Source organism: Balaenoptera musculus, chromosome 3, assembly GCF_009873245.2.
Source record: "Balaenoptera musculus isolate JJ_BM4_2016_0621 chromosome 3, mBalMus1.pri.v3, whole genome shotgun sequence".
NCBI classification, from domain to species: domain Eukaryota; kingdom Metazoa; phylum Chordata; class Mammalia; order Artiodactyla; family Balaenopteridae; genus Balaenoptera; species Balaenoptera musculus.
In genome coordinates this window covers 131,396,640-131,422,729 of record NC_045787.1, presented here as the reverse complement: position 1 = coordinate 131,422,729, position 26,090 = coordinate 131,396,640, and the positions used below count along the sequence as shown (strand labels likewise).

General features: G+C 39.4%; 1 protein-coding gene across 1 annotated transcript in view; it reads right to left on the bottom strand.

Annotated features, from left to right (window-relative positions):
* Positions 1-26,090, bottom strand: part of SGCD (sarcoglycan delta) — a 418,508-nt gene that overhangs the window by 216,721 nt on the left and 175,697 nt on the right. The window contains exon 3 of the mRNA XM_036847060.1: positions 12,558-12,659. Coding sequence (XP_036702955.1) covers positions 12,558-12,659 — 102 coding nt within the window. The remainder of the gene's footprint in view (positions 1-12,557; positions 12,660-26,090) is intronic.

Genomic DNA, 26,090 nt, shown 5'->3' with positions numbered 1-26,090 from the left:
TGGGCATATAGGTGGTGTCCAAATAGAGTGTCTGCATTTAATCATAACTTATACAAATGATCAGGAAAACATTCAGCTATTCCCTAGGCTGCCATTAATGACTACTGCACCAAGAAAATACACTAATTAATAGTGTTACTCTGAATGACGTGCACACCTACCATGATACCTGAAGGAGATGAAAGAAAAGGGTTCATCTTAAAAGAGGAAGAAAATTTTATCCAAGACGACTTGCTGCATTATGGGTATTACTGTATTTTTAACAATATTGCTAAGAAATGAAAAAAACAGTTCAAGAGATAAGAATGGTAGTGGGATCTTGTACATAACATATTTAAAGAACTTGTAAAAGAAGCTGAATTTAGAATGAAGAAGACAGAATCCTTTCTTCAAAGGGGTTCCCAGAGGTAATTAAGCCCCGATGTCCTAAGGCATATATTATACACAATGAGTTAACTTCTCTTTTATGAATCTACAATGGTACTGGATATTTGGAGAACTGGCAGAATTAAGAAAATGGTCACTTATATTTTCCATGTTCTGTAGTTTCAGTTAAGGAACCAGAGTTAACAAAGGCCAGGTCTTTGGAAATTCGGTATTTCTATAGGTTTTTATTACTTCATATTAGCTCCACTTTGGTGGGCTTAGAATGAGGAACCAGTAACTTGTAGTCTGAGGTTCTGGACAAAATCATATCTGCAGAACCTAAGATCTCTGGAATATCATGATATTTTTCTGGAGTCAGGCTTCATTAGCACATGGATCCTTGATTATTTCCAGATAGATACTGTAATACAAGTCTAATAGAAGGCATGACCAGAGAAAAGTAATGGTGTAGTGGGAGATGGTACAGTTTAGGGGATCTGTGGTTGGAATGGGGAAAAATTGGCCTCTACAGGAAGCTGTGACTGTGTGAGGCCTATGCAACAACAGAACAGAGCAGGGTGGGGAATGGCCAGAGAAGTAGCAATTGGCAAAAAAAAAAAAAAAAAAAAAGGAAGTAAGATGCTCTCTTCATGAAACTAGTAAGGGTCCTACATGTTTCTTTGGGTTGAAGGGAAAGCAAGTTAGACAAACAGCACAGACCAACACATAAATACTGTCTACCGTCCTGAGATAATACAGCATTCCAGTTAAGAATGTGTGTCAACATGAGCTGGAATATTAGATGCATGTTTTTCCTTAACCCTTCTATTTGACTGCTTCTCTCTAAATGGAAGATCAAAATGATAGGTCCTTTCTAGTGATACTCTAAGGAATGAATGAAATAATTTTATGTGAGAACTGTGGCTATTAGCTATTACAACATGAGGGTTTAATTTCATATTATTTTGATTCAAATTCAGCAAATATTTCTGGACAATTACTATGGGCAAGGCCCTCTGTTAGGTGATTTAGAACCTATTAGTTCACTTGATCTCCATAACAACAAATCCTTTAAGATGATTTAAAGTTAAAGATATTCCATATTAGAACAGCCAAACCCTCAGGCACTTAGCAACGCTTTAACATTTTCTAACCATTCCCCATTTCCTGGTTGCCATTGGCTAGTTATCTCAGGAAAAGAATGGTCCAGGCATCTGCAGAGCATATTTTCTTCCTCTCCTTGGCTTAGCCTCACTGGTTCTCCTGACCGTTACATTTACTCTACCAGGTTGTGCACCTAAAGCCAGGGATACTATACTTTGTGGTGATGTAAGGACTTTACAAGGGTAATTTTAAAGACAAGTGCGCTTTTGGCCATAAGGGCCAAATTTAAAAATCAAAACCATGTAACATTACCATAAATCAACACTGCTGGATCCCGCAGGATCATGAGCCCGGTGTCGAGCTGTGGTGGAAGGAACCCTAATAGAAACAGTCCCCGTTTCCTTCACCCACTAAGAGCGAGCAACTGACCTGCACGATCCAAGACGTGTTGGCATCGGCCACCTTTTTATACTAACTCGGCTGTAATGTAGTCTTATCGTGTTTTCTTTTCATTAAACTTCTTCCTGTACCTCCCTAACCAGAGTGCTGCTAAGATACGGTCAAAGAAGCACTTTGTGATTTAGCAAACTCTCTGTGACAGCCATAGAAAGCATGGGGGTACATTCCACATCTCAGAAAACTCAAGACGGTAAGACCAGTCCAAAAAATTCAAGACTGCTATAAAATAAATGAAAAACCTTGGTTTGTTAACAGCTATAGTCAGAAACAAACATGGGGACTATATATCCATCCAGTGATATGACTACTTATGCATTGACAACTTAAAAATAGAGCCAGCTCCATTTCTCATCTATTAATGAGCTACTACCTAAGGATAATTCATCTTCCCATAAAATTCCTCTCATATTTTTTAGCGTAACTGCCTGAGCCTTAATTGAGGCCTAAAAGCAATCTACACAGCTTGTTAGTAGAAAACTGCAATGATCGTACCATCTGCACTTGTCTGTTACTGTAGTGAGATGCCACTTTTTATTTCCATGATTCTGGTGTTACAGAATGGAAGCTGTGGCTTACTAGGTGGAGACATCTACCATACTGCACCAAGCAAGGAAAGACACTGGGTAACGTGCTTGTCTTATTCTTTCCACATGGCGATTTTCAGCACCATCTCCCTCTCCCTCTTCAACTCCCTCCAAAATGCAAAAAGGACGTCTGCAAAATATTTATCGGTCTTAAAAGTCTCATTTACTTTGTGGACCATTTGGTATTTGCCTGGAGGCAGAATCATTGCCAATAAAAACAGAATCATTCATGGAGATGGAAAGTCCCACACTCATAATTTAGGCAACTGCCATTTAAAACACCACTGGTAATAATTTACAGAGCAATGCATCAAAAGGCTATGCTCAGCTGTTGGTGGAGATCACAAAATCAAAGAGTAAGTATTTGCTTATAATTTCACATGGCAAGGAAGTGTTTTTTCAGCCTCTGAAATAACATCTCCTGAGAAATGATCAGTGTTTTTTGACAATGAACAAGTTGTTTTTTTTTTTTTTAAATTAAGACTAACTACAACACACCCACAGCAATTACAAAGTGCTGGGTGCAGCAAGAGTTTCCAGGAGATGAGTAAGTTTTGATTGAAGCATTAAGAAAATCTTTTTTTTTTTTTTTTGCCAAGGCTTTAGGAGTGAAGAACAACAAAATATTTAAGAATGTATTAAAATGCCCTTCTTCCTTAAAGCTATAGATTCTCTCTCCGTTACTCTCCCCCAATACTCAACAAGTATTATTGGCTGTGAGGTGCCACCTAACCAAAGTATTCCTACTTACTCCTACCATTTAAGGGACATAAACCAAATGACAATAGACTCTGGTATGTACTGTTCCGTCTTCAATGTTATTTATGAAATAAGCGAGAAGCAGTCTCACATCACATAGTGGATGTTCCAGAAACCAAAAGAGTGAGAGGATGCCATAGTGAAGATGAAGAGAACCTCAAAGATGTGAAGGGCTGGAAAGTGCTAATTTTGTTATCTTCACCTTTCCTGTCTGTAACACACAGCTCCATATTCTGGAGTTTCCATTAGCCTGTGGATGGCACAAATCAAGTCTTAGAGCAGCACAAAAGAGCAAGGTAGGGAAAGATGGGCTTTCAGTACCTTTAGTACCACTTTTACCTCTTCCACCTTGTCTGTCCTGTTCCCCCATGGTCTCCCACCACATAGTTACTCACGCCGTCTTCTACATAACACAATACTTAGTATGAGGCTGATAAAGAAACTTATTCAATCTAAAGCTCCTATAAAAGAGAAATTTGGGGCTTCCCTGGTGGCGCAGTGGTTGAGAATCTGCCTGCCAATGCAGGGGAAACGGGTTCCAGCGCTGGTCTGGGAAGATCCCACATGCCGTGGAGCAACTAGGCCCGTGAGCCACAATTACTGAGCCTGCGCGTCTGGAGCCTGTGCTCCGCAACAAGAGAGGCCGCGATAGTGAGAGGCCCGTGCACCGTGATGAAGAGTGGCCCCGGCTCGCCGCAACTAGAGAAAGCCCTTGCACAGAAACGAAGACCCAACACAGCCATACATACATACATACATACATACATACATACATACATACATAGAAATTTATCTTTATCTCCCTACCTGAGAGGCTCTTAGAGAATCTTTGAGTTAGAAGGATCCTAAGACAACAGTCATTTATTCAAAAAGCCAAACAATCAAAGACAACAACAATTTGCTTTCCTTCCATATGAGAGGCACTAGTTAGAAACCAGGGAAACAGTGGTAAACAAAGCAAATAATAATACTAACAAATTTTAATAATCAAAAATTATCATACTGAAATTTTATATAATGCTTTATACTCAAAGCAATATTCTACAAACAGTAACATTTACCTAATAAATTTTACATAATTATGTAAAATAAATTAACTCTTACAATCCTGTTATACACTTATGAAGCAGTGCTGCTATTAGGCCCATTTTACAGATGAGGAAAATGAAGCGCAGAAAAGGTCAAGTAATTTGCTTGAGGCAACACAGATAGTAAATGGTGGAGCCAAGATTTAAATCCAGGGAGGTGGCGTTCCAGAGCCTGCTGTTATACATCACTTAACAACTGCCTTTCTCGGTCCCTGCCATCATGGAGATTATGCAGTAATAATGGGAAGCAAACAGGTAAGTACATAAATATTTAGTCATTTAATATATACATATGATATATAAATATAACTTAATATACCTAAGTAATATGACATGATATTATATAATGGCAGAAAATAAAGCTACTAGGTAAGGGATATATTTTCAATGGGTGGGCAAGGAAGCTGTCCATCAGGAGATGCCATTTGAGCAGAGGCCTGGATGGAGCGAGGTTAGGTTTTCATCTAGCCTGTTGTTTTCGGACTGTGGTGCATGGACCCCCCGCCCAGGGCCTGGGCATCCTGTGGCTGATGATAGGGAGACTGGGTGGGCAGGGCAATGGGCTGCAGTGCCCCAGCCCCTGCCCAACCACAGGAGCTCAGCTTCCATCTGGTCCAGATTTAGGGTTCCAAGTAAAATCTGACTTCAAAAAGATTCCATGGCTTTAAAAACAATGTTGTAGAAAACCACTGAGCATGCCCAACCTCTTTACGTCACAGACACACTGAGAGCCAAGAGGAACGACTTGCTCCAGAGCTTGGTGCTGAACCCAGCAGGACAAGAAGAGCATCCAGATTCCCCAACTTTGAATCTAGTGTACTTTCTGGAATACCGAACCGTCAGCTGTAACTCTTCTCCCATTCAGTACATTGTGTTAACCTCTAGATGGTATAGACAAAAGGTTTCATCCAAGTGACTGTGCCTCTCTGTTTGGAAACTTCATAACCAAACTCCAGGCTTATCAAGAATTGCACGCATGCTCTTGCCTGTCTCCTGTATTTATTAAAGTGCCCCTACCTCTGCCTCTTATTCTAATTTATATTTTTCTTGATCTTAACCTATTATATCTTTTCTTACTCTTAACCTATTATAACTTTTCTTACTCTGTCCCTGTACATATTTCTTACAAGCTACTGTACTTCAAATCCTTTGTGGAAATGTGTATGTGCATAAGGGGAAGGAGTACTTGCAGTAGGGGTTTGGCATGAATACAAATTTCTGAGTCTTCAAATAATTGAGATTCTAATGGTGGACCTTTGGTCACCACAGCAGACAAGAAAATTTGGGGTGCAGTCTACTTGCCCAATGGCCCTCAAACAATATAATTAGACATTCTCAACCTCATTTGAAGTTCAGACCTACCCCTTCAATGAAAACAACAGCTGATAGAGTTACAACTGAGATTTAACCAAAGTCCTCAATAACTCGTCTATTTCCAGCATGATCTTCATTCAAGAAAAGCACACACAGTCAATTTTTCCAAAATTAAAGAAAGAACAAAAACCCCATCAGCCCATTTTAATTCTAAGGCAACCAAAAACCTCTGAATAACTACCTCTGTTTCCCAGGATAAACAAAGAAAGGGACCAAAGGATTAAACACTGATCTATTCAAAGTTTGTGTGTCTGGTTTTTTCTTTTTAACAAAAAGAAGAAAAAAGCAAGCAGCTGCTTCACCCTGTTGTCCGTGATAAATGATGACACGTAAAAAGACAAATACGTTTCAGGAATGGCAATCTGCTTCACAGTACAGATGGGCTTATAGATGACCCTTCCAATTTTTAATAATCTCCATAATTTATGTGTGAGCCAAGAAATGCAAAGATGCCTAGTGCACCCCTTTGACTCAGTACAAATCACTTTTATTTACTTGGGCAATACTTCATGGTCCAGTTAACTTCTTAATTAAAGACAGCAAGATGCTCATGTTCCATGCAAGTGGCATGGAAAACACTGTTTTGTGTGCAGCGTGTTCAGCTGGGAGTTGAAGCTGAGGAGAAGACACCACGGCTTTCGGTTGGTTTCTAAACCAACCAGAGACACGGCTCCTCTTGTTGTAACTAAATTGTCAATGGAGCCTCTTCAGACAACACTTGTGCTTGTCTGCCATCCTACATTACTTTATGTTGCCTCATGCCAAATCCAAAATTTCAACTTTCTTCCCCTTGTCTGCTTAGTCCCCAGTCATGCTCTGTTATGGTTAAAGGAAGAAAGACAAAAAAGAATCGTGTTCTAGGAGACTCAGGGTGGAGAATGGCCCTGCTGGGCCAGAACCTCAGCCTCCAGAAGCTCTGAGACTGCTACCTCTTGCCATTGAGCTTGTATACTACGTCAAAACCCACAGGAGCCAGACGACTAGGAGAAATTGGTGTAAAAGAGAGAGACACAGAAAGTGAGGAGCAGTGAGTCATGAGTGACTACGAATCCTAAGAAGTCAACCTAATTTCTGGACTCCTGCATGATGAGATAGATACATTCTCAATACCATAAACCAGGGGCTGTGCACCCCCAAGGGATTTCAGGGGCCCATTATATAAACAAGCTAAACAGGTGGGGTATGAGACAGTGGTGACTGATGGATGCTGTGGCACAATGAAGAAAAAATACGCATCTAAAGGAGGCACCATCTACTTAGCTCCAGTCCTTATGAATATCAAACCACTCTGCCGGATTTTCTGGAGGTTTTTTGGTGAGAATCAAAAAATATAGATTTTTTAAAAATGCCAAATCTTCAGATATTTAAATATTAGAAACAAATTCACATTCAAAGGAAAACAATGTGTGAGGCACATAAACTGTATCTTTAGGCTGGATTCAGTTGGCAACTTCTGTCATAAGCCTTCATATCAATAGTTAACTTCATAGTGTATAAGGTGGGTCATTTAAATTACTTCGTTTAACCCTCATAGTAACTTGATAAGGTAGAGAATATCATCTCAGTGATTAGGTCAGCCATCATTAAGCTTAGTCCTCCTGCATTATCCACTGTTGTTTCCAGTTTCCTTTTTTTAATGCTTTTGAATTCTCTCAGGAACTTAATATGCTTTGCAGTAAGTTATTCCCCATGAGAGGGAAATGGCTATGTATAACTCAACCTATCGTACTAAAGACAGTGTCATGAGAAAATTAATTACCACATACACTGTGTGTTGATGTGGAAGAAAATACTGCAATCTTGGATTTCAGTTCTGACTTTTGCTGGGCATAACTTGGGTGAGTTCAACCTCCTTTCTGGGCCTTAGGGCCCCATACAGTAAATGAAGTCACTGGTCTAATTGAATTCTTAGGGACTTTCAACTTCCAGCATAGATATGGCTTGTTAATTCAGGCTGATAGAATAAGTCTCAATTCACATCATACTAAAACCAAAATGGAATTTAAAAACTCAGCTTTCCATAAAACAAAGAGATGATAGACATAAATGTGAAAATCCATGGTGAGAATGACCAGCTCAGAGTTTCAACAAGTATATTGCAGTTTCTCAACTTTCATAAACATTGACAAAATGGGATACCCTCAAAATCCATTTTATATGTGCAATTCAGGCTTTTCTAGGAACCAATACTCAGACTAGTGTTTATAAAGCACTGGCATATGTGTGTATTAATCTTTAAATATTTTATCATAGTTTGCTTTTTTTTTTTGGTATCATAAAATGAGTGAAAACGTCATTCCTAGATCAAAGGGTATAAACATTTTAAGGTACTTAGCATATATCAAAAACTATTTTTTCAGAAAGACTGCCAGTAATCTATGAGTGCCAGAGCCAGCAAAATTTTTAAGCAGAAGAATGAGAAATAAAGTAAGTTGAACATTAGAAGAGTGTAACTCAGTGAAAGAAAAATTGAAAACTAAAAGCTATTGAATATGAAATGGGTTTCCTAAGAGATTTTCACTGAGTTTATGATTAAGTTTGTGAGTTTATTATTAAGAAGACATGCAAGAAGAGGATGCAAGACCATTTGGTTCAAAGGAAGTTCAAACATCAGATGAGATTTGCACTACGTGATGATGATGTAGATAGTGAAAAGTATTGTCCTTGAAATCAAATCATCATCCGCCATCATCAACATCATCGTCATCAAGACATGGGGGTGAGAGTGGGAATGACCATTTCTGGAACACTCATTTCATGTCAAGTTCTGTATTAAGCACTTAAACACTATCTTACTTATTTACAACCACCTGTGATATAGGTATTAATATCATCTCAGGTGCATAGGTAAGAAAACAAGATTTGCCAAGTTAAGAAATTGTTCAAAGATCACTCATCAAACAGTAGCACTGGTTGCCACTCAAATCCAGTGATACAGCACATGAGCTTGACCATGGTGTTATACTGTCTCTTGGTATAGACAACTTCTAAGAACCCCATTTACATATGATTTCATTATTCTATACACAGCTTTTTGGTAGGTAGAACATCTTAAAATATGTGAGTTTTTACAGACTAAAAAGTTTAAAAGACATATAAATAACCTTAAATTTTATATAATAATTTTCTATTTTATTCTGTTAAAGTAAACTCATTTTTGTATCCCTCCTACAACTTTTCTTTCTACTCTCTTCTCTCCTAAACTTCTAAGTTCAATATAGCAATGGGCTAGAACCCCTATACCCACCCCATGTATAGTTTGAGGGGAGTATGGAGATAAATGCACCGTGAAACTTCCCCATTTCTGTAGGTCTGGCACTAGTATGTGCTCAATAAATGCTGCTTTCCCTTCTCTTGTCACTTCACATTAAGTTATGCAAAAGCACCATCTAGTTCCAGCATCATGGGAAGCAAGGGAAGATGCCTCTCTGAAGAAGCAGGGATCTGCCACTTTTGTCCAAAATGATATTTTGGGATGAAAGGGCTCCTAGCACTCATGCATTCAATCTATCTACTAGTAGCTTCTGTCAAAAATTTGTAGTTGTATTTTGCAATTATAAAGATGCCTACCACACTGAAATGGGATTTAAATATAGAGTTTTATGTCATTAAAGCCCTTAACTTTACAAATTTCTGTGCTAACGCATTCAAGTAGAATGACTGGGGACAGGCTGGTCTTTGGATGTAATGGTAGAATATTTAATTTACTGTGTCCTTTTCAATCTATTTCCTGAGTGGCATGATACTTTACCACTTAGAAGCTATGCATCCACGTAGTCAAAGCTAGAGAATCCCAGGGCTTTCATTCAATTCCCAGATGGGAGTTTTTATAGAGATGAACATTTTCTCATTAATTTATCTTCCTAAGAGATTGCTATCACACTAATCAATTTGTAGTGACTTTACCAAGTTTGCAGCCTTCAATAATGAAATGGATACTGTATTGAACGTGTTGTGGATTGCTTAAACAATCTCAGCTCCTCTCGGATCAATGAAACACAAAACCAAAATGAAGTCAAGTGTTGCTTCATTAGTTATCCTTACTTAGAAGAGCTGTGTAATCTTGTTCACTGGACGCTGATCTCTTTTCAATGGGAAAAACAGAAGGAGACACCCCATGAAAGAGAAACAGCTGTGATCCGTGGCAAAGTGATAGTGCAGATAATTCTACAGAGAAGAGTCTTCCAGAGGTGGCATGGAAGCAATGGTCAGGTAACGTCAGAAACCAACAACAACAACAAAACAGTAAGCTGAAGATGCCAGAGTAGGGAATGGAAAGCTACTACATGTGAGGTTCTCATAAGCATCATATGAGGCTATGATTCAAGAAGCATGGCAAATTCTACTGGTTACCTGCTCACCAATCATTCCCTCTACCGTCTTTGCTCCCAGAACCCCAATTTTGTTCAGCAGACAATAATCCCTGTGTTTGAGGGAAGGAGAGCCCTACAGACTAAATCCCTAGCTTCTAATCTTGTTCTTTTGCCTTAGTGAGAAGTTTGGATTTTATTCTAGGTATAATGGGAAGTTAACAGAGAATCCTTTGCAAAGGGGTGGAGAGACTTGATATTTGAAAAGACTACTTTGGCTACAATTTGGATGATGAGGCTAAGCGTGAAAGGCAGCAGAGACAGAAGAGGTTATAGCAATGGTGCAGGTGAGAGAGGATGGTGGCTTGAACTGGGGGGTGACATGTGATGGAGAAGAGTGGATGGATATAGGCACATGTTTCAGGTAGAGGCCACAAGACTTTCTGGTGGATTTTAACATATATGCATATCTGCATGTCTTCTTGTTTTCATTTAGAACACATTTATTTTGTTATCAGAAACATATAAGGCTAAAAGCTTTACGCACTTGCCATTTATTTTTTGAAAGGTAAAATACTTTCTGAAGAACAATGAAAAAATAGTGAATTTTAACCCTTTAATTTTCTTTAAACAAGGATTTGAAAGCATTGGATTTAACTCACTGCTTTTTCGATATTAAAGTAAGTTTTTCATGATCATCATTACTTTTTAAGCTTCTTATCAAGTGTATCTTTGACTTGGGATCAGATGACTACTGATTTTCAGATAGGCTGGCTGACATATTTTCTAAGAGTCCAATTCCTGCACATGGGCCTAAGAGATATACCAGGTACCCTTTTTCAAGTCTTCTAAGACACGTGTCTCAATTCCTTTATATGACTATGATTCTCCACCAAGGAAACGTATTTCAGGATATTTTACTTAACACATATCAACTATTCTACCCATGATCTTAAAATCTGCTCTCTTGTACCATATGAAATCTAGCCTGAGCATTTACACATTTATGGAAATATCGTTAATATAGGTTAGAGGGGTTGGCAAACTACAGCCTGCAGCCTATTTTTCTGTGGCCCTTGAGATAAAAATGGTTTTTACATTTTTAAAGAATTATAAAAAAGAAGAAAAATAAAAGCTGAAAATATTTACTCTCTGGCCCTTTACAGAAAAAGATCTAACACCATAAGAAAGAAATGATCAGTCCAAATTAGTGAGATAAACTAGTTTAATACTAGTTTATAATAATACTCTTGGTACTTTAAGCCAATATGCTACAGGTTCCCCATTAAATTTCAGAATCACTGATTGGGTGGCTGAAATAATTTGCTCTTCTTGCTGATTTTAACATCATGTCTCCCTCCCTTTCACCAGGCACAGAAGAAAGTAAACTTATTGGCAATTCAGTAGTTGCACTCAGTTTAATGCAATTCAGTAGTTTAGATAGCACTCAGATAAAATTACCCACTGCATCAACTTGCTGAATTTCATTAATTACATTAATCGATGCACACAATACAAATGATGCTTTGGGGAACTTCCATGTTATTCTTTGCTCACGTGTGGATGTGAACCAGCCCCAGGCAGAGCAAATACATTAATAATCCTTTTCAACCAGCATACTTCACCACCCCACCAAAAAGCAAAATTGAAAGCCAAAGAACAACCAACCCAAAAATATACTCAAAAACAAAAATTAATTTTGATAATATTGGTTAATAAAATCAAGGTGTCTAGGAATCACTTCCATCATGACTTTAAAAAAAACAACAGAATGAGAGAAGGAGCTTTGGTAGGAGGCTGTGGTTAACAGAGAAGCTTTAGAATTGGATTTCCTGAGTTGAAATCCTTGCTCTACTGATTCATAAGAACGTGGCTTTGGACAAACTACTTCTCTAAGCCTCAGTTCTTCAATGTGTAAAATGAAGGGAACAATAATCACCACCCCAGTGGACTAATCTATGAATTACATTAGATAATGATAATCCATCAAAGCAGCAAAGTGCATGGGACAGAGCACACACTCTACTGTGATCATTTAAATACCATTTCTGAGCATAGTTGTAATATATTAAATTGATTCTAATCAACCTTGGCTATATTGTCCAAATTCTTCATAAAAAATAAATTTCTAGCTCTTTAGGATTATTTCTAAATATGCCTTTGAAATACTTGACAATTAAAAGCAATAGCAAGACTTTCTTGGATTTGTATAGTACTGAAGGTATTTCCGCATTTATTTTCTTGTTTTCTTTGCAGCACAATCTAGAAAGTTTGTTAATAAAGGTTATCACCTTCTATTTGGCAGGGATGGAAAGAGGCTCAGAGACGTCATCTCATTTGCTACAGTATCACAGTGGTGATTACACTCAAGATTTCATATTCCAAAGCATCTCACTTACCTGCATTGCCACCCCTGCCCCCAACCTTCTATACTCAGCTAACGGCAAGTTAATTTTCCCCAGATTTAGATTCCAGAGAAAGAACAATTCCTTCTTCTTGAAACAGAAACTTACTGGTCGGGACTGGATTTCTTTGGCGTAAAGAGGTTGCAAGAATTCGGAGTCTCCTTCTAGCTTTAGACCTTTTTCTGTGATTCTCAAGTTTCCCATTCCATCCTGAAAGAGAGGTACAGAGATAACATGGAAAATTCGATTAGCCCAAATTTCAAAATACCTTAGGTTTTCAAAAATTGACACAAAATTATTGCCTTCTTTTTTTTTTTTGAGAAGGTAGAATCAGGGGGCTCCAAATGAAGACATGATATACTAGGAGGCATTTTTCAGTGTGATTATGAATATTACCCTCTTTGTTCACTTATTCTGAGAAAATCTATTCCAAGCAATCTTGAAAAACTGAGCAAATTCTCCAAAGAAGCAAAATGTAAGTAATGTCCTCTAGTCATTCACTAGCACAGATGAAGGAGGCCCTTTTGACTAGGCAGTGGCGAGAGACTGGAGGCAGGAGATGAGTGGGGAAAAGAGAAGAAGATGATTTCCCAGGTTAAAGTAAAAGATCCAATTTCTGAAACTATGCAGAAATGACAAACTGGCAGTCTGTTGGTCTAATTCAACCTATGGACGTGGTGTCTTTGGCTCACAAAATATTTAAGGAGTCAAATTATTTACTAATATTTTAATTAATATTTTATTATGCAAATATTAAAATACATACAAAAGGATATGAAAATAGAAAGGATAAATAGCAAACACCTATGTAGTTGTCACTCATCTTTAACAATTATCAATTTATGGCTACACTTATTTACTATAGCTACTACACCCACCTCCTTTGGTTAAATATAACCATAATACCATTACCACACCAAAAAAATAAATAAAATCATTAATAAATATTATCAAATACCCAGTGTCAATGTACGAATCTCAATATTTTTCTCTCTTTATATCTGCTTGTTTGAATCAAGTTCCCTATTGCAACTGGTTGATACGTAAAATACTAGGTCATCTCCTTAAATCTCCTCAGTCAGTCAATTTCTCTCTCACACATCCACACACATAAACATGCTTTATTTGATAAATAAAACATCATTTTTCCAATAGCACTTCCCATAGTTTAGATTTGCTGAACATTCCCATAATTTCACGTCATGTGTTCTCTGTCCCCTGCATTTTGTGTAAGTCAACAGATCAAGAAGCTTGATAAGATTCAGGTTCAGTTTTCTAGAAAGAATACATCCTAGGATGGAATATATTAGTTTTCTATTGCTACCATCACAAATAACCACAAACTCAACAGCTTAAGACAGCACAAGTTTATTATCTGTATGTTAGAAGTCAGACAGGGCTCAAAGGGGGAAAATCAAGGTGCCATTGGGGCTGCTACACTCCTTTTAGGAGGCTCTAAGGCAGAACATATTTCTTGACTTTTTCTGGCTTTTAGAGGCTGTCCACATTGCTGGGCTTGTGGCGCCTTCCATATTCAAGGCAGCAATGGTCGGTTGAATCTTTCTCACATCCAGTCACTCTGACAATGAATCATCTGCCTCCCTCTTTCACTTTTAAGGACCCTTAAATTTCACTGGGAACACCAGGATAATCTCTCTATTTTAAGATCACCTGATTAGCAACCATTATTCCATCATAACCTTAATTTCCCTTTGCCATGTAATATAACATATTCATGGGTTCTGAGATGAGGAAATTGATGTTTCTGGAGTGGGGGGCATTTTTCTGCCTACCACACGCTCCCTCAGGACGCACTGAACATCTTTTACTGTGATGTCATCAGCCACTGGTGATCTCTGCCTAGAGGATCCATTATTTCACTAGAGATTTCAAACTGGTGATAAAATAATTATGTCTTCTTAATTTATTAGCTGGGATATTCTATCAAGAGAAATTGCATGTCATCAATTATATGTTTACCCTAAATTATAGTTTATATAGGAACTTGATAGATGCTTGATTTTTCCTCCTTTATTGATTAATAAAGGGTCTTTGGGTCTTTGTTGCTGTGAGCGGGATTTCTCTAGTTGCCTTGAGCGGAGGCTACTCTTTGTTGTGGTGCGTGGGCTTCTCATTGCGGTGGCTTCTCTTGTTGTGGAGCACGGGCTCTAGGCGCGCGGGCTTCGGTAGTTGTGGCTCGCGGGCTCTAGAGCGCATGCTCAGTGGTTGTGGCGCTCGGGCTTAGTTGCTCTGTGGCATGTGGGATCTTCCCAGACCAGGGCTCGAACCCATGTCCCCTGCATTGGCAGGCGGATTCTTAACCACTGCGCCACCAGGGAAGCCCTTTTTTTTGTTGTTGTTGTTGAGGGGATGGGAGAACGCTTTATCAGAGGGAGTAAAGTGCAGGCAGCAACTCGGGCACTTGGTCTGGATGCAGACCAAGTTGATGACTTGGTCTTCAACATATTGAACTGGTTACCTAATATTCTCCAAAGATAACCCATGAGGTTTTTATTTTTAAAAATATCATTATGCACATTTTGATTTGCTCATTCCAGTGCAGTTTTTATTCCTACTGAAGTTCTAACTGTTCTATTCCTGCTCAGTGGGGGCCTCTTCAAGCCCTTTTATTATGACCCACTAGTCTTTAACGGCCCTCTTGCTTCTGGCATGACGAGATGTTCCAGGGTTATCTTACATATGTCCTGCCCCAGGCCTGGAACTAGCCATTTCTTATAAGAACTTGGGTTCATTTTAGTGGGAAATGGTACTTAGAGACCACAAGCTGAGAGCTTTGGGTGCTCCTTGCTACTGGATTGGCCCTTGTTTATGTAACCAGAGCTATAAAATAAATTGTATATGTGTTTTAAATGGAGTATACCATAAGTTCACATGAAATTTCAATTCAAACTCAGGCCTTGAAGGTTTTCATTTAGCCTCATGGATCTTACAATGTTATTACCTTTCTTCCATACCAAAAAACCCCTGTTTTTAATAACACCAATATGACTACTCATTTGATTTAACCCACAAGACACAAAGAGCAGTATCAGAAAAACCAATGCCACTACCATACTAACATTATGATTAAGAAAAACAATTTAAAATTTGCCTTTAAAAAAAATCTTGAGTATGTCCTATTAGGAAAGTATAGTCAAATGGCTGAGTTTTAAAGTCGTTTGAAATAATTCTGTTCTGAATGGTCATGCCACCAACCTCATGTCCAGTTAGGTTCAATTGTTTCATCCCCCCACCTCCCACTTCAGTGTTTCATGACTGCTTTTTTAAAGTCTTATGTTTTGTTACAAGTTTGCAAACTATTTAGATGGAACCAAAGTCAAATCTATAAAACAAGATATATTCAAAGAAGTCTAGCTTCTGTCCTTGTTTTCCCATGTTTTTTTTTTTAATTAATTAATTAATTTATTTATTTTTTGGGTCTTCGTTGCTATGTGCGGGCTTTCTCTAGTTGTGGCGAGTGGGGGCTACTCTTCGTTGCGGTGTGTGGGCTTCTCATCGTGGTGGCTTCTCTTGTTGCAGAGCACGGGCTCTAGGCACGCGGGCTCAGTAGTTGTGGCTTGCGGGCTCTAGAGCGCAGGCTCAGTAGTTGTGGCGCACAGGCTTAGTTGCTCCGCGGCATGTGGGATCTTCCCGGACCAGGGCTCGAACCCGTGTCCCCTGCATTGGCAGGCGGATTCTTAACCACTGCGCCACCAGGGAAGTCCCATCCCCATGTTTTTCTTCTCCAAATAAGGGTGTGTGTGTGTGTGTGTGTGTGTGTGTGCGCATGTGCGTATCTGTATCAGTCAGGGTTCTCCAGAGAAACAGAGCTAATAATATGTCTGTGTATGTATGTATGTATGTATATACACACACATGCATGCACACCCATTCATTCATTCATTTTATGGAATTGGCTTAGGAAATTAGGGAGGCTGACAAATCCCCACATCTGCAGTCAGCAAGCTGGGGACTCAGTTTAATTAAATGAATCATATATTATATATATGTGTGTATACATATATGATTTAAAATATATATAAATATATAAAGCAATATAAAATATAATAAATATATAAAATACATTTAAAAATTTATTCCTACGTTTTCCCCAAAATATTTGAAAATGAAAAGATCTGAAAGAAAAATCCAGGCTTTCAGCATCTCATGACAGCTGAAAGCCACGGCCAGCTTGAGCCTGCCTTCTCACATGGCCGCCATTGGCTGGAGGTAAGTAGCAGCCTGAACCATATGCTCTCCAGCTCACCACAGTTTTCACCCAGCCTATTTCACTAAGCTACATTTTCTCAGACTCCTGAAGCTTCTCACTTGAGTCTATCTTGTCTTCTCTCCAGCACTGCCATGTGCTCTGTACCTCAATACATTCAGTATAGACACAACATGGCCGGGGCGGGGGAGGGGCTTTGAATGACCAAGTGGAGAAAGGGCATTTTCCTCCTTTTTTCCTTTATAACAGCACTTCAGCCTATGCATGAGAACAGAACTTTCCAGTCAATATTGTTCTTTCATGGATAGCAGGCCATCTATATATTTCTATTTTTGTTACTTGTGGGGACATTTCTGCCAAGAGAGCCCTAGACTGGGCATTTAAACCTAGTGTGAGGCGCAGTATGCCAGAGGGCATGTCCATATCACACTAGCAGCAGGTAGTACATACAACAAGGGAAAAATATGCACCCAGCACCCCCCCACACACACAAAGGCTATATCAATTATTATGTTTTGGGTTATTCTTGATGATTTCCGTTAGTTGGACCAGCAGATCTTTTCACAGAAATGTAACAGAGAAGAACAAACTTGCCTCCATATTGAATCTATTCCTTTATCTCTAACCCTTGTGCTCTGTTGCCTGTGCTTAGTCCTGCTGGCTCTGCACCTTTGTAAAAGAATGTTGCCTATAGCCTGAAATATATGGGATAGCCCATTCTCAAGGCTCTGATCTCTAAAGCTATAACACTTTTCCATTCATATAAAGATAAAAAGTTGCAGAACAGAAAATAACAATTGTCTTGATAGAGGTTTATAGGAACATTGTGACCAGACCCACATGTACAGATGCAAGAACAAAGGATTCCTGCATCAAAAAGTTTGCAACAAGCAGCCACACTCCCTTCTCTTTTAGTGTAAAATAAGCTTGCATTTTAACTCAGGTAAGAGGGTTCTTTGGGACACTAGTCCACCATCTTTGACTGGCTTTCCAAATAAAGTCACTATTCCTTGCCCCAACAACTCCTCTCTCTCAATTTCTTGGCCTGTTGTGTGGTGGCAGTACAAGCTTGGACTCTGTAACAAAAACACATCCTAAACCCGACATCTATAAGTAAACTAAACTGGTTTATTTTTTGTGATGTGTGTTTATCAAACAAACAAGAACTCCTAAATATTTTTAAATAAAAGATTATATTTGGGGTAATTAGCAACCTGATTTCAAATAAATCTCCTTCCCCTCTTGCAGTACACACATGAATCCCCTATTCTTAGTATTTATTGATGACTTACTATGTGCTGATTACGTACTATACTCTGTGCTTTTCATGCTTTAATCTCATTTTCTTTATTGTTACTGAAACTACCATGCTACTTCTTGAATTTAATCATAAGGAAATAATCATATAAATGTGGAAGTATCTGCCTATAGAGTTGTTCATCACCGTGTCATTTTATAAAATAAAAAAATATGAAAACTTAGAAACTAAAAGTTTCATGTAGAAAGGGTAAATATGCTATAATGGAATATGATATAGCTCTTGCAAAGGAACATTTAAGAACATAGGTGAATATTCATAATCCATTATTAAGTGAATAAAACAACAAATGAATATATATGTATGTTTCATGCCACTCTTACATAACTATATATATATATTCATATACATACTCACATACAATCATACATGCGCTTAACAGGAAAAATTCTAGAGGAAATTTCCTAGGAGAAAAATTCTACAAAAACATAATCTTAAATGTTAAGGTTAACTATTTTTGCATGCCTAAAATATGAGTGCTTTTTATTTTCTTCTTTTTGCTTTATCTGTACTTTATAATTTTCTGTAATCACCTTTTGTATTTTAAAAAGTTATGAAACATTTTCACTGATTTATTTTAAAAATCAACCTTTATCAAAAATCTAAACTATGTCATATACTAAATGCTATACTTATATTATCTCATGTCATCTCCTCAATGATCCTATGAGATACTCATTATTTTCCTTATTTTACACATGAGAAAATTTACTGGTAAGTAACTCACAATTACACAGCTAGTTAATGACAGAATCAGGAATTTAAACCCAACACTTTCTAATTCAGACTATATGCTCTTACTCATTATTCTAACCCAACCTAATGTATGCAAAAATAATATATTTAAGGTATCTGCTGGATTTCTTAATGCCACTTTGATTTTCACTTATTTGGTCAGTGTGCTCAGCGATTATAGAGAGGGTGATCTCCAACCCCAAGACTAACGCCATCCATTCTTATGGTCAAACACCTTTGTTCCACCTTCCCAGAGTCTAAAGGCTTTTTATTACAACCCAACTGCCTCCCATGCCCAGGACCATGAGCAGAATGAATCACCTGCTATTTCTGGAAAGCCGACTGTGTGCATAAGTACGTGCTGTGAGCCATGGGGAGGGAGAAAGAGGGACAGTCCCTCCAGCCCGCCCTCTGAGCTGTTTATAACACAGGTGGCAGATAGCCAAAGAATAGTCAAGGCGATACAAGCAGCAACATTTGAGAAATGCTCATCTAATCCAACAGTCAATTAACTCCTTTGTAATAGTAATTTAACCTTTGCTTCAATACCATTTTTTGTAAGAAACTCACTGCCAATTTGCCAAATGCCTTTCATTTCTTCCATTTATAGACTCTTCCCACTCTTGTGCCTCATCACTTCATTTTTCCACTTTCCGTCCCAGCCCCCAGGTCTGCCCAAGGTATGTGGTGGGAAAGGTCTTTCAAATAGTGTCAATTATTGTGATTAGCCTCTATTTCCAAAATATAATATAATGCAGACTAGAGTAGCCAACTAAATATGTTCTCACATTAGAATCTCCTTTATAGCTCTGGAACAATCAGACTGGATTGGATTCACATTGAAACAGTTTGAGAACAGCCTTATTTAAAACCATTCCACCTTTAAGTGCATAAGAAGCTATGGGTATTATTAAGATAAGAGTTTTAGGTCAGTTTTGAAACTTCCCTCCCAGTAAGATGCAAAAGAGGCATTTAGAAGATTCACAGTCATTCCCAAGGTAATTAGAAAGAAAGAGACCATTTTTTTTCTCTTCAAATGGTAAAACTTTACTCTTCAAGGCAAGCATGAAGATTCTAGCAGCTGGCTAGCTGGCTTCACTGAGCCAGCACTGTCCAGCCAATGGTCCCAAAGTCTACAAAGTACACTTGGGACAGAATTGGGAAACCAGGGACCCACTGTCATCCCAGTGAGGGTAGGATCTCTGCTGTCCTGTATAGTGCCTACCCCCGGCCCAGCATACAGGAGTTTTCACAAACATACAAGGAGCAAATCCCATTATTTTGCAAGGCCAAAGTTAGAGGGGTCCCCTGTAAGGTCTTCTGGGGGAGACAGGGCCTGGGGGCAGGGGCAGAGGTGGGTGGAATCTAGGGAGAATCTCCCTCTGGACTGGTCCAAGGATGATGGCATTTGCTCTTTATTCTTTATCTGGGCCAGACTGTCTGGTTGGTTGTTTCAAATGGCCAGTTTTCTGCAAGATGAGTCTAGAATAAATACAGAGATTTCAGAGTGGCAGGACGATAGACTGAAATATTAATTTGTTTCTTTCTTCATATCTCTCAGGCCGGACCCCAGCCCCTTCCATCACCATTTCAAATAGGTTCTCGGGCTTTGTAATTACGTGGCTTAGAGATTTTGAGAGCAAAGAAGCAGAGGCAGCCTGAAAGCCATGAGGTTTCTTATCTTTTGTAAAAGGTAACTCTCATTAAATGCACTGTGCCAGGCATGTTGGGCAGGAAGGCAAGAAGAAGAGGAGATATATTTCAACTGGGGATGCACAAGAGATCTGTGGTTACCATGAGTTCTAGAGACTATTGCCCTGCCAGTGTCCCTAGGAGGGGTTAGGACCACAGAGGGAAATGGCTGCAGGGCTCCAGCCTCTCCAAATTATTCCTTTTCCAGGAGTGGCAGAGAGATCCCTTTTCTAGACCTAAAGGGACCACAGTTCTCCCAGCCATTGCCAATGAAAGACAGTGACTAGTGCTCCCAAGGGCCCTCCCATTAGTGCTGGGCAAAACACTGAGGTGTCCAAAAAATCCTGAGTGCTGTGGGATGCCCTGCTGGCCCTTGTGGGGTAAGGGCTGAGAATGAGTATTATGCTCATTTAAAGAAAGTGTTATTTCTTCCTCCTCTCATTTTCCTGCTGCATCAGCATCGACCAGGTTTTTAATTCCATCAGCATATTTTCAAGCTTGAAGTAATGCGAGGTTCTATTTTAGTAAGCAGGTCTCAACATGAGCTCTTGCTGGAGCAGTTTTAATGCAAGGCATTACTTGGTTTTGATCAGAGTGAAACAATTGTATCTATACACAGATTGCTTTAGCAGGCAAGCGTCAGAAGGGATGGGATTTTTGTTGGCTACGCTCTCAGTTCCTACAACATTGCTTGGCTCATAGTACGTGCTCAGCAAATACTTGTGAAGTGTTAGAATGTCTTCATTCCAAATAAAGCTGCATTTTGAAAGGTGTACTGCGGGAATTACAAAGATGTTAAACCCTAGGTCTAGCCCTTGAGCAGATTCCAAAATATTACAGCAAGCGTTCTCAACCAGGGTGATATAGTCCCCAACGGGTGAAAACTGGTGATTGGGGGAGGGTGAAAAAAAATCGTACTCTTTTTATGTATGAAGCACAAGTATGCTTATGTATAGAGTACATACACAGCATATTTGTAGAATTAAAATTTCATGGCGGGGGGGTGGAACAATTAGGGGAAAAATGTTCTAAAAATGCTCTCAGGGGAAGGGGTGGCAATAATGAAAAAAAAAAAGTTGAGAAATATTCCACCAGAATGTTATAGATTTTGAGACTGCTCCAACTTTTATATATGAAAGGTCTTTAATCTATAAATGGTCACCTCCGCCATTCACATATTGAATCATCGTCTCTGTAGCTCCTCAGCCTGTAAAATGCAACAGCATGGTAGCAGCACAGGTAAAGAGCAACCTCCTTAATGTAATATTTAACACCTTCTTCATCTGGCACCTGCCACTTCTCCAGCCTCATTTCTTGTCAGTTTCCCTTCACTCTGTCACAAAGCAGGCTAGCAATTTCCCCAAATTCTTTCCCATTTTGAGTCTTCACAAATGTCCCTCCCTTGGCCAGCAATGCTCTTCCCAACTTTTCTGCCCCTTTCTCCAGTCCTTTGGTTCTGGTCAGATGTCTTTTATGGGTCTGGGGTCCTTCTCTGAGGTGCTCTCACACTTTATGAGCACCTCTGTCATAGCATTTATCACATGGCAGTACAACGATCCATTGACATCTGTGTCCTTCCTCTCGACTTCAACTTCCTTGAGATGAGGGATAGTGCGTCACTCATTATTCAATCTTCTGGGCCAAGTACACTAACTGTAACTAAGTGTCTGAGCGTAAGAGCAAAAAAGAAATAAGCTAGAGATTGTTCAGAAAGTGTACATTAATGCAAATTGAAAACAATAATAAAGCTACCATTTCCATAAGCACTAGGCAGAGCACTTGACTGACACATCCATTAATCCTCATGATAACTCTAGAGGGTAGGCACCGTTAGCCCCATTCCACAGTTGAGAAAATTGCTGTTCGGACACCCCAATGGTCTAACTGCAAAACTTAAGTCCTTCACTACCACACTCCATGCTGCACAGTTAAGTTACAACTGTTTGCCCAGCCCTGTGTTAAATGTGAAGTGACGAGGAATGAAGATAGAATCCCTGCCTTCTAGGAGCTTCTCATCTAAAGGACAAAACATGAGTAACACACATAGTGGCAAGGATGTGGAGATATAGGAACTCTCATATACCACTACTGGGAACTCAATGTGGTGCAGGCACTTTGAAAAAGGGTTTGACTTTTGAAAAGTTAAACACAGAGTTACCATATGACTCAGAAACTCCACTCTTAGCTATCTGCTCAAGATAAATAAAAACCTATGCTCACACAAAGTCTTGAACATAAGTGTCCATTATAGCAACATTCTTAACAGCCAAAAAGTAGAAACAACCCAGATGCCCACCAACTGAGGAATATATAAAATATTCTATATCTGTGCAATGGAATACTATTTAGCAATAAAAACGAAACAAAATGATCCATGCTACAACACAGATAAACCTCAAAAACATTATGCTAAGTGAATGAAGCCAGACACAAAAAACCACGTATTGTATGAGTCTGCTTATATATAATGTCCAGCGAGGCAAATTTATAGAGGCAGAAAGTAGATTAGTGGTAGTCTTGGATTAGGAGTGAGGAGTGACTGTAAAAAGGCCTAAGGAATTTTACTGAGATGACAGAACTGCTCTAAAGTTGGAATGTGGTGATAGTGGCCAAACCAGTAAATCTACCAAAAATCATTGAAATCACACTTAAAAGTGTGAATCTTAAAGTGTGTAAATTTAACCTTAACAAGTTTGTTTTTTTTTAAAAAAAAGAGTAATAGACATGCACTGATGTTCCCAGAAAAGAGAAATCCAGTTCAGGAGACATGACATTATGTGCTTTGGAATTCCTGAAATCAGTAGAGACAATGGGTTCAGAGATGTGTGCTGGGGGAAGAGGTAGCAGGTTTGAGAGGGACCTGGTAAGAGACAACTCTATTATTTGTCCATCCCTGGTGTGGAGTGATAAGAGGAGGATGTTGGCAAGCGTTCTGTTCCCATCAAGGACCAAGCCTGGGGACGGAGGAGTAGCGTGAAGGAAGACAGAGCTGCGTTAGACCCAGGAAGTGTTTTGTGATCAAGTCAACTACATTGAGGGATAGTCTAGGAAGGTAGCTACTGATCTTCTTTTCCAGGGAGCATTAAAAATCGGGCCATCATCAGAGCTGGGTGACAACACAACAGTAAGGACCAGATGAACCCTCAGCGTCTGGGTCACAGCTTCTTATCCTTTGTGTCAGTTGTTGTATAATCTCAACTTTATTCATATGTTCATCCTTTTACCACTGATGTCAACTTATATAGTTTTTCTTTCTTCTCCTTATTACTTCCCAGTTACCACAAAGCTAAAGCTCAAAGATTGCTTAGAACAGAGCGTGTGCATGTGCGTGTGTGTGTGTGTGTGTGTGTGTGTGTGTCTGTGGGTGTGAGAAACCGGGGGATATAAGACACATATATTTGTCAGATTGCTTTGCTGCTTCAGGGGGTCAGAATTGTGATTTCTCACTTATGTTTTATAACACCTCATAAAGTTGCTCTTAATGGTTTATAGATCCAAGGCCATGGTATCTGAAGCATTCTATATTTCCTGGATGCCAGTAGTAATATATGGATGGGCATTCTTTGCTCTATAATTTTCCCGGGAATGAGTCAGTTGGCCAAAGAGGGGGAATTCCTCCCCCACACATACACACAGGGAATAAGCCTAATTCTCTTTATTTCTAAATGATTTTATTCCTACTTGTCCTTTAGGGCATACCTCTCAGTTTCTTTGAGAAGTCTTCCTTGATATTCCTCAATCCTTTAGAAACTACCTTTCCTCAGTAACTGGAACACACAGATACATACACACAGCATTATGGTATACTGGCTAAGAATATGAATTCTAGAAACAGATTGCATAGTTAGAATTCTGGCTTGACCACTTAATTTGCTGGTTCCCTTTCTAAGTCTCAGTCTCCTTATATGAACACTTAGAAGATAACTGTATCTTCTAAATAGAGGATTAAGTCAGACAGTTCCTGTATATCCATCAAAAGAGGTTAGGTTATACCACAGTAACAACAACAAAATTCCCAGTGGCTTCAAATTATAAAGATTTCTTTCTCATCCAAGCTACACGTCCACAGAGGTTTAATGGTGAAGTCAAGGAGGGATATAGGGCGACGGAGCAGCCACCGATTTTAACACTCTGCTGCTCTCTGTGTCTTTGGGCACATGTATGACTATATTTCCCAACATACTTATGAGGGGTTTGGCCACGAGATAAGCTGTAGCTTGAGAAATGTGGGCATAAGTCAATTCGGAGCAGATGCTGTAACAGCCAGGGCATGCTCCACCATGCCCTCTTATTATTTTCTCTCTCTCTCTCTAGATTGCAAGCTTCTAGCAGCAGGAATACTACCTTAGCTGTCTTATGATCCCAATTACCTGTCATAATCCCTGACACAGAGTAGGTAGACAGTAAATTTTGACTGACTAGATAAAAACTCTTCTGTCAGCTGTCAAGTACTGCAAGTAAGATTCCAAATGAAGTCAAGTCTGGCTGAAAAGTCAATAAGCCCTGGGTAGCACTCACCCAGATTAGTACTGTGCTTGCTGGCCATGCAGGAGAACAGCGAGATCAACATGGGGATTGCTGTGTACCTGGAGACATGGGTTAAAGATTATCCTTAAAGAATGTTTGCAAGGAAATGTAAGCACATCCCATGGAATCGTGAGAAGAGCACAGCACTTGGGCTTAGCCTTGACCCTTCCACTAGCCCTCAGTGCAGACTTGGACAAGCCTAGCCGTTCTGTACCTGTTTCCTCCCACTTCATGATGGGTAGATGGACAGTATGAGCATTAAGATCTTTTCCAGTTTAAAAAGTCTTGGGCTTCCCTGGTGGCACAGTGGTTGAGAGTCTGCCTGCCAATGCAGGGGACACGGGTTCGAGCCCTGGTCTGGGAAGATCCCACATGCCGCGGGGCAACTGGGCCCGTGAGCCACGACTACTGAGCCTGCGCGTCTGGAGCTTGTGCTCCGCAACAAGAGAGGCCACGACAGTGAGAGGCCCGCGCACCGCGATGAAGAGTGGCCCCCACTTGCTGCAACTAGAGAAAGCCCTCGCACAGAAACGAAGACCCAACACAACCAAAAATAAATATAAATAAATAAAAATTAAAAAAAAAAAAGAATGGTAGCAAAAAACAAATTATTAAAAAAAAAAAAAAAGTCTTATTCTATGATGCACAGGAAGGGGATGCTCTCTGGACAATAAATCACAGCTGTCACTGGGAACCAGTGCCCACAACCCAGAGAGGCTGCAATTAGCGCATCTTGTGTGACTTGCAGTTTTGCCAAAGACATTCTTGCAAAAACTCTTACAAATCACTCCAGATGTACACCCAGATTCGGGGAGGATTTAGGCATAAAAACCAATGCCAGCACATTGTTCTGAAACAGAAACTGGTAAGGAACCTTTCAAAAGAGACATCGGCAGAGAATTTATCGATTGTTTGACGGGAAGAAAATGAGAGATGGATAATAAAGTGCAAGTTGCTACATCCCCTGTCCCAGGTGAAAAATGGGAGCTTATGAATCTTGAGCTACTGTTGATAAAGGAGGGGACTCATTTATCTTAAGCAGACATATAAAGGAAAATAAGTGAAATATGATGAGACCTACGTCAAGCATTCAGATTAAATGCCTACCGTGGAAATCCCTGCTGCTCGGTGAGCACTCCCC